A 9,915-nucleotide genomic window follows, 5' to 3' on the forward strand; every position below is an offset into this window, starting at 1 on the left:
AATAATGTATACAAACAAAACTTTTAAGTAAAATATAGAGTATGTTCTAAATGAAGTATATGTTTGAGTCTGAGACTTAACTTCAACAAATTTAAATAAAAAGTTAATAGTTATCGATAAAATGTAACTAAATAAAGTTAAACAGTTAAGAGTCTAAAATGTAACTAAGTTAAGTTAAAATTATTTAACTTTTCAACTTTTTAACTTAACTTTTAGCTTTTTAACTTAGCACTACCCAACCCTGCTAACTAGTGACCGAGCGATTCCTGTTCGTGGAAGTTTCTCGCAAACCCGGCGTTTGTTATTGCCGCGTAAAAAAAGTTTGTGATGGGGGGGATCTGTGCGCGGTGGTGCGACCCCGGCCGTCAATCTGCCTATGACTGACGTGCAGTTTAAGGCGACGTGAGACACTAGTGACCCTTGTGAGTATACGATGTTAGCTTTTTTGTGAAAATAAAATTTGTGTCAAAATCATTATAAGTATTCTATTTTCACTCTAAATTAATGTCTGAATGTTTGTTTTCATTAAAAAAATTTTTTTTTTTAAAGAATTATTTATTTTTTAGACAAAATAGATAAAACTCAAGAGGCGAGTCACGCTTTTCTTTACATATTTATTTAAATGTGTATTAAAATTTATATTTTTTTAATGAAAAAATACATCATTTTACAACAAAATAAAAAAATGCGTATTTTAACTCGATTTTTTTTATATGTCCCTTACTGAAAATTACTATATATTCATGTGTTCAAATAATTCAACTTTTTATAGAATTCGAAGTCTTAGTATTTTTTTTTCATAACTTCACATCTAAACTACAAAACCCTGGAGTGATTTTTTTATATTTATTTATTATGAAAAGTTATAATTTTTTAACTCAAATGCCATTTTTTCCCAACTTACGAATCTTTCGGTAATTATAAATTATACTACATTTTATTATTTTCCAAAATGAAAAGTCAATATTATTCTAGAAAGTTGGAAGTATGTTGGTGAATTTTTAGAGATTTTTTGAATTATTTTGAAGAGGTGAAAAAACGAAGAGATTTTAATGACCCTGGTTGGTATGGATGAGGCACCAAATTGTAGATGGTACGGTAAGGGTTAAAAACTCTTCTCATAATTGCAGTTTTCGAGATTTTAACCAAAACTATTCAAATTTTAACTTAAGGTTTTAAATAATATATTGCAAGATTTACGAGAAAATTATAGTATTAAAATATTATATTAATCAAGAATTATTAAAAATATACGAAAAATTCTTAACACAATAACGAAATTATGAAAATATATACATCACAGTTGAAGCTTTAAATAAAGTAAAACAAAAGCAGCGATTAAATAAATTATTTTTTTATATCTTTCATCTTTTTATATTAGCAATAACTTCATAAAAACATACATATGCATATCACGGTTTAATTATCAATTCCTATGTTTAATAATTAAATTTAAACAGCTTTATTTCTTACAAGATGTGTGGTTTTTATCAAATGAAAATGATTGATAAGCGAATTAGATTTCTTTATAAAGGAAACGCGATCAATTAGCATGCTAACCTGTAGTGTTCTAAGGGTAGAAGCAACACCCCGGTGAGATCGGGGCGTCGTTTATGTGGCACGGCGGGTTCGCAGACCAGTTTGGCGAAGGCCGCGTTCCGCCTGAGAGCGACCAGCAGGCAGCAGGCACGTTGTAGGCCACTGAGGTATCTTCGGTAGGCAGCTGTGATTTTAGGAACTCTACAGAGATAGCTGTCGACACCGCCGCCCTCATCCCTGATCTCTTCGGACAATTTGAGCAACTCATCCAAATTCTGGAAGAGGATCAGATAGTCCGCCGCCGACAGGACATCGCGTCGCTCGCACAACGGGACCATAAAGCGCGTGTGGCCACTCTTCAAAACGCCCCAATACCTGGTCTCACGTACAGTTAATTCTTCTTCGGGTGGCGCGTCAGGTGCCAAGTTCGGAAAGACCTGTTTGAACGAGTCGCGAAAAGATTTTGGACGACTTTTCACAGGGAATCAAAATAGATGCTTATTATTTTGAATGGATTTCAGAATTTTCGCGTTTTATCATTCTGAGACGAAGCTCGTCTAAATTGATATTTATATATATAGATAGAACTAGCATTCTTATTGATGATTATGTAATATAATTATGTAATATAACTATGAGATTTTTTTTATCAATATCTGTATTGTACAGGAATAATTACGGGAATAATTAAATATACAGATAAAATAATTTTGTATGATAATACTTGACATAATTTCGAACAATATCTGATTCTTAATTTTGCTTTGTAATTTGATTTAAAATAATGTTAACAAGCTGTAAGAACTTCTCTCTATCTAGGCAAGCAATACTTTTCTGTACAATTAATAAAAAATTAATTTTTATACACAATCAATATTAGAAATTAAAATGCCTATAACGGTCGAAGCTAGATCTTCATTGCTTAAATAATTCAATCTTGAATTACTATATATACAGTGATGGGAGAAAGTTCGGCAACGGTCAAATATCTTGGAAAATAATGCTTATGGAAAAAAATGTTCAATACAAAAGTTTTAGTATATCAAGTGGTCTATTATATGGTTATGTTGAAATGACCTTCATGTGACCTTGAAGGACACCGTGAAGGTCAACTTTGAAATCTTAAATGGAAATACCTATTTTCTCTTATATATCCTTAAAGCTGGTGTCAAGACGTTTCCGAAACACTCGTTACAAACCCTTTTTGCTTAAGATCTTCCTGAGTTACGAACCTTTAAAGTTTAAGTATCGCCGGCGCGTTATCTAAGGTATACTGCGTGGAGGTGGTATGGTCGGATATCCACCTCTTCGAGATGCTTGATCAAAGTGAGTCTTGTGCGCGCGCGCATACTTAGTAACGCGCCGGCGATACTTAAACTTTAAAGGTTCTTAACTCAGGAAGATCTCAAGCAAAAAGGGTTTGTAACCAGTGTTTCGGAAACGTCTTGACACCAGCTTTAAGGATATGTAAGAGAAAATAGGTATTTCCATTTAAGATTTCAAAGTTGACCTTCACGGTGTCCTTCAAGGTCACATGAAGGTCATTTCAACATAATCATATAATAGACCACTTGATATACTAAAACTTTTGTATTGAACATTTTTTTCCATAAGCATTATTTTCCAAGATATTTAACCGTTGCCGAACTTTCTCCCATCACTGTATATGTACTTGCATATATATCATATTGTAGTCTTTCGAATTACGCGTCGAATTGTTTTTCCGGACTCTAAACGCAATTAAACTACTCTAGTAATCGTGAATTAAATTGACAAGCAATTTTAATAATTTGATGCTACAATCAGGCATCATATTATAAAGATGTTAATATGTTGAAAAACTGTTAATAAATTTATTGCGAAAAATATTACCTCGGGTTCGATTCCCGGCCGAGGTAATATTCTTCGCAATAAATTTATTAACAGTTTTTCAACATATTTTCAACATCTTTATAATATGATGCCTGATTGTAGCATTAAATTATTAAAATTGCTTGTCAATTAATTCGCGATTACTAGAATAGTTTATTGCGTTTAGAGAGAGAATCCGGAAAAACAATTCGATGAGTAGTTCGAAAGACAACAATATCGTATATATGCAAGTACATATATGTGATATATATAGTGATTCAAGATTGAATTATTTAAGCGCGATGAAGATTCAGCTTCGACAGTTATAGACATTTTAATTTCTAGTATTGATTGTGTTCTCACATATGTGGTTTAAAATAAAGATTCTTAATATTGTTTAATTTTTATAATGATAATTAAACCAAAATAATTCGGTGATCAAACTTATAAGAATATATGATAATTTAAAATCTCAGGATGAGGGTGGCAAGGATACAATAAATAAACAGAACGCATGGTTGGAAACAAAACTTGTTGGCAACAAAAAAGAGCAACCTGATCAAGGTACAAAACATAACCGTATCATAACTTAAACGGCATCCCTCACGTGAGAGACGCGCGCGCTATACACTACACGCTTCGCTACACTAAGTACAATAAAAAAAGAAGAAAAAACAATATATATGTGTGTGACGCTCTTCGCACTCCTTTTGTGACGAAAACAAAAAAAAATAAGCTCTTAATAACGCACGCTGATGACGTCTCTACTAAATTCGCATATTTCCGCTACAATGATCCTTATAAGTTCTTCATAAATATATAAAATTTTTTCGCGATTCCTTAAATATGATTCTAATTTAGCAATGGAATTTTGCAACGTTCTTTGATTTACAAGTGTATCCAAAAAATAACAGTAAACGATCAAAAATTTTACAAAATGGTTGACTATATATATATTTGCCAGATATCACGATATCCAGAATATTAATAGCAATCATAAACGCGAATTCACAGAATTAAATCTTGCAGTATCGTATCGTCCGAGTTGTCTCAATTATTAAACATCTTTTTGATTGTTTTTAAAATAAGATTTACAAAATTGCAACGATTCTCATGATAAAATGTATTATCAGACACGTTCGCAAGTTTATCTATTTTCGTAAAGTAGCATCAACACTCAGAGACGACGCGATTCAGCATATTGATAGCAATTAAATATATATATATATTTTTTTATATTCTCGATGTTGAGAATAAAAAGTTATATATCTTTCCTACGATATCATTTTTTCATGTTGCAATTAAACGTTTGACGCATTCTTCGCTTAATCAATTATTTTGTTAGAATGAGAGCTTCTTTAATACACTTTCAATCTTTATTAATTTACGATCCACGTAATTATGCTTCAATGGCGAACGTAAATTTTAATGACACTAATAGTAGCGGTAATCTTTATATTGTATCAACTATATTTTTCGGTATCTTGAATTATTAGATATATATCGCTTGTGATAACAATAGCAATTAAAGTAATTTTATACTACTATTTTGGATCAAGCAGTTTATTTTTTTCTTATAGATATGTACTTTAACTGACCTTGAGATTTTAATTAATTTTAATTTCTCTTTTAATGAACATAAATCATTTAAATTAAAAGCAATTAAAATTAACAACCTTCTCAGAAACAAATTTCAAAAGTACAAATACTCGTGTTATCAGAAATATCTTTAAAAGTACAAATACTTGGTGTTGGAAAAAAACCGGGACACATGTAAAATACAAGAAAATAGATCATTTTGCATCTTAAATAATTGATTAAGGTATAGCGTCACGCGTCAATTTTTATGCCGTTATTCCATGCGACGTTTCTTCGTGATCGAGATACCGATGAATATATATACTATTAATACCGCTACACGGGTAACGTTCACACGAGGACGCCGGTACCGACCTCGGCGTTGAACGTGACATGCTGGACATTAGAACCGGCGGAGGAGTACTGAAGTGTGGCGTTCACCGAGCTGGGCCTGTGATGGGCACCGGACGACTGAGCACCTCCTTTACGATATACCTCCAGCACCAGCTGATTCGTGGCGGCCTGGATAAGGCCTAGAATTTCATCTCGTGGTCTCGTCACGACATTTGTTGTCTCCACGAATACCACATGATCACCTGGCCGTAAGCCGGAACGTTCTGCCGGACTTCCTGGGTCCACGCGCTCCACTCGTGGTGGCCTGCCCCACGACAACGAAAATCCCCATGGAATCTGACAGATGAATAATAAAACATTCAGTCAGCGCAAAGTTAATTAGTATTGCTATACATATTAGCAAGCAAATGTTAAATTATTTTTAACCAAACTTCTTTATAGAAATTTGATACTGCACACAGAGAATTTTTTCTTACAAGGGAACCACACGAAGTGATAAATTCTGATTTTAATGAAATGTATACATATAGATTATATAAAAAGAAGAATTTAGAAAATGTCCGTTGCGGCGGAAAAACGGTTTGAAGGGGTGAAATCACCTCGTGGTAAAGCGGTTTTTAGTTTTTTTCCGTTATATCTCGAAAACTATTCGAAATATCAAAAAATGTTTTATACAAAAACTTTACAATAAAATTACTCCTATTCATTTACGTTAATAATATTTTTGATAAACAATTTGTTTCAATTAAAAAAAATGTTTATTTTTCAAAAATATTATTGACGCGGATGAATAGAGGCGATTTTATTGTAAAAGTTTTGTATAAAACATTTTTTGATATGTCGAATAGTTTTTAAGATACAACGAAAAAAGCTAAAATCGTTATTAATGGTGATTTCACTCTTCAAACCGTTTTTTCGCTGCAACTAGTATTTTCTACACATTCATCTTTTTATGTATACAAAGTTTCATTAATATTAGAATTTAACACTTCGTGTGGTTCTCTTGTTAAAATTTATTCTGGAAGTATGGGACAACATTGTATTTCGAAGAATTTTATGTAAATCTCTTTTATTCACTAATAAAACTATAATGAAATATAAAATAAGATTAATAAAATTTGATTAATTTTACTGAAGTGGTAAAAATCTTTAAAACATTGTGTTGTACCACAAATATTAAATTTTCAGGGTAAATTTTAAGAGAAAATTCTTTCGTGTAGAAGATTATGACTAATTATTAATTGTTTCGAACATTAAAAGCATTGTTATTTAAGGCTTTTAATACTCAAAATAAGTAATTTTCAATAATAAATTGGATTTCTGTGAATGGATTATACGCGGATGTGCTATAATCTTGTCCGTGTAGAAAAGAAAATGTATAATTAAACAGTAACTTTTCGTCTAACAATGTTATAAATGATTTAAAACTTTTATAAACGCACTTGATTGACCGAAGTTTGCCTTATCAACCTTCTCGTGATAGTACAGGGCGTTCTGCCGCCTCTCGCGGTGAAACCCGGGTGCAGGGGCAAACCTGTCAACGGATCAACTGGTTCCAGCTCCAAATGCCTCAGATACATCAGATCGTCTGTCCCTGAGTTGTTATTATCTGACTCGCCATCCTTGGATAATGGTGGCGACACGACGCAGTCTTGAGGTACACCCGCGAAAGGGGTGCTCGTGTTTCGGACGGATCCGGCTTCGAGAGGATGCCATGTCGCTTCCTGTAAGTTGTTCGTTTCTTTTCTTTTAATCTCCCCGATTTAATCCTCGAAAAAAATTGTTGAATGTATTGTTTTATTTTATCTCTATAATTAAATGTGGAAATAGTAACAGGATACAAGAAATTTTAAAAATCGTAGTAATTGGAAGTTGGAAATCGTGTTCTATTAAATTTTCGTTAAAAAAATTTATTTCAGACTATTCAAGAGAGAAAATCGTGAAATTGACGAGATTAAGAAATATAGATTCAAGACTTGGCGAAAAATCTATTTAAATTAATTATTGCGACAGTTTTTTTTAAATATAATTGCAACACAGAAGTTGCATAATGATATTTTAGTAATGATTCTTATTGTGTAATATCTTATCAAAATATAAAAAAATGTAATATTGCAAGTGCGTCACATAATTGAACATTTGTTCTAAAGTGAACGACGTATGTAGGATATCATTTCAACGATCTAGCTAATATCAGGTAATGCCTGTGTTCGTAGTGAATAACCCACTTAACATGAAAAAACATTTTGAATTATTAATATGTCTATGTAACAGCCACAGTACTTCAATATCCAAGGTAGAAAGATCAGATTATGACTTTTACATAAAATGAGAAAAATTATAATAATTTTTCAAATTCTGTCTACAAAATTTTTTATTATTTTATTATTGCATAATATATGTATTATTGTATAATATTTGTACTGTATGTATACTGTATGTATTTTGAGAATTAATATTCTAATATAGTAATCAACGCTAAGAAACATTTCAATCGAGCATCGTAAATAGTCCAAGTTTCTCATACTTATATTTTTCCTTTGTGAGGTTTCAATGATTTATGGCAAAAAAAAACTTTCTAGACGCCACTACTAATTCAAGGATTAATATAGCAGCAAACTTTAGTAGACGTCTAGACGCATCCGGTGGTGCAATATACTTGGAATAAATCGACAGCAGACGTCTCAATCGAGAATCTTTCGAGTGAATACTTAACGTTTCGATATACTTATCCTTATCCTCCAGGGAGAGAAACGCGAATTTTTTATTAATTTATAGTAAGAAACTTTTCGAAGACACTGAGAATTAATATATCAGCAAACTTTAGTAGACGTCTAGGTACTCCATGATAGACGGCGTACACTCGCGAAACGAATCGAGAGCGGAACATGGCTTTCGATCGAACATCGCGAATATATACTCGAAGTTTCGTGATATTTACCTTATCCTGGGACAGAGGTAGAGGAAGAGTCATGCAGCCCAGCAACTCGCTACGTCTGAAACAGGCAGAAAAGGAAACACGCATAAATTTCCGTTGTCTGAAAAGGCCGCAAAATACGTAGGCACGTTCATATAGATGCATATAGATGCATATACATGCATATACATGCATACACATGCATATACGAGTGTCGTCCATCCGCGAGGAGCGTGATGTATATACAGCGTGACCGTAATGTCTCGCGTACTGTATGCGAACAGTAGACGTAGGAGGGTGAGAAAGGGGGTGAGAAATGCACGTGGTAGACGTGGTGCGCATGATCTTGGGGAATCGATTCCCCTCCTACCGCAAAAGGGGAAACTCTCTCGGATGCCCCCAGAAATTACAATAGTTTAGACATTCGGACGGACCATCGACCGGGAAGGCACGCGGTTCGGAATTGCGTAATTTTCTGCATTGCTAACATTCTTTCCAATCTTAATCAAGTACATTATAAACAAGATATTTTACTTAACAACAATAATTTACATCTATAATATATTTAAGAGATATTAAAAATGGGTTAAATAAGATATGCTAATTTTGCATTTAAAGTAATCTTGTATTAAAGCAATTTAATAAAATGTAAAACTATTGAGGTAAAAAGTTTAAATTTCGGTGTTTATGTAATACAAGTGCTTTCCTGAAACATTTTAATCTGTGCGAAAATATTTTAACTGCAGAATGAAAGATAGCTTGATTACAAAACGTTGTTGTCAAATAAATGTTTACGCAATTGCCATTACAATTAAAGCTAAAATGGTTCAAATAACATATTCGTATTCGGAGAGTGTTGTCTTCGCGAAAACCAAGCTTCGTCGGCACGGCATTTTTCCGATAGAAGAATTTCTCGGAACAAGCTTAAAATTAGGTTGACTGCTTCGATTGGGCAATCCAAAGAATAAACAAGCCAAGGCCGAGACGATGAAAGAAAAGAGACTGATCAATCGTCAATCGAATATTGAACGAGGAGAAACGCGTTTTCTTGCGAAACATACCATATCGACGTGCACACGTAAAAATAAATACAGTAATGGATAAACGATCATCTAATGGATATAAGTAAATAAGCGGATTTATACAGACGCACGAGAAAAGATAGGAGGTACGAGAGAGATAAATTCGTTGCTCCAATAACATAAATTCCACGGACTATACTCTAGCTCTCGTGCGGTTCGTGCTCGCTTTACGAATTTCATGAGATTTTCCCACGTTGTACTGCCTCGGCGTACCTCGAGAGATTACTATCTCGTACACGGTACGAGGCATCACGTGCTTGTTAAGCTTCGTAAGTTAACGATGTATAGTTTACGAAGCTTTATCGGGACCGATTAAATCGTGGCTGATTCTCCGACCGAGGTTAATTTCCTCGTTTCTATCCCCCTCGCTCTGACTATTACAAGTGACTGTTACAGCTCAAGCCTTATCACGGCAACCTGTTTTCCAACCACAAACATGTTTCAGAATTCCCTGAATTTGTTGTTATTCTTCGCTCTTTCTCTCAAGGAAATCATATTGTTAGGTGTACAACTTTGCTTCCGCCGTTTTCCTATAGATGGCTTTAGCGGTAAGTAGTGGTCGAAATAAATAGATCATAGACATCATACAATAAA

General features: G+C 33.3%; 1 protein-coding gene across 1 annotated transcript in view; it reads right to left on the reverse strand.

Moving 5' to 3' along the window:
- Positions 1 to 9,915, reverse strand: part of PsGEF (Protostome-specific GEF) — a 26,477-nt gene that overhangs the window by 7,327 nt on the left and 9,235 nt on the right. The window contains exons 5-8 of the mRNA XM_018512803.1: positions 8,264 to 8,318; positions 6,765 to 7,046; positions 5,344 to 5,658; positions 1,561 to 1,976 (exon numbers count right to left, since the gene is read on the reverse strand). Of these exons, the coding sequence (XP_018368305.1) occupies positions 1,561 to 1,976; positions 5,344 to 5,658; positions 6,765 to 7,046; positions 8,264 to 8,318 (1,068 nt within the window). The remainder of the gene's footprint in view (positions 1 to 1,560; positions 1,977 to 5,343; positions 5,659 to 6,764; positions 7,047 to 8,263; positions 8,319 to 9,915) is intronic.

Source organism: Trachymyrmex cornetzi, unplaced genomic scaffold, assembly GCF_001594075.2.
Source record: "Trachymyrmex cornetzi isolate Tcor2-1 unplaced genomic scaffold, Tcor1.1 scaffold43, whole genome shotgun sequence".
Taxonomy (NCBI): domain Eukaryota; kingdom Metazoa; phylum Arthropoda; class Insecta; order Hymenoptera; family Formicidae; genus Trachymyrmex; species Trachymyrmex cornetzi.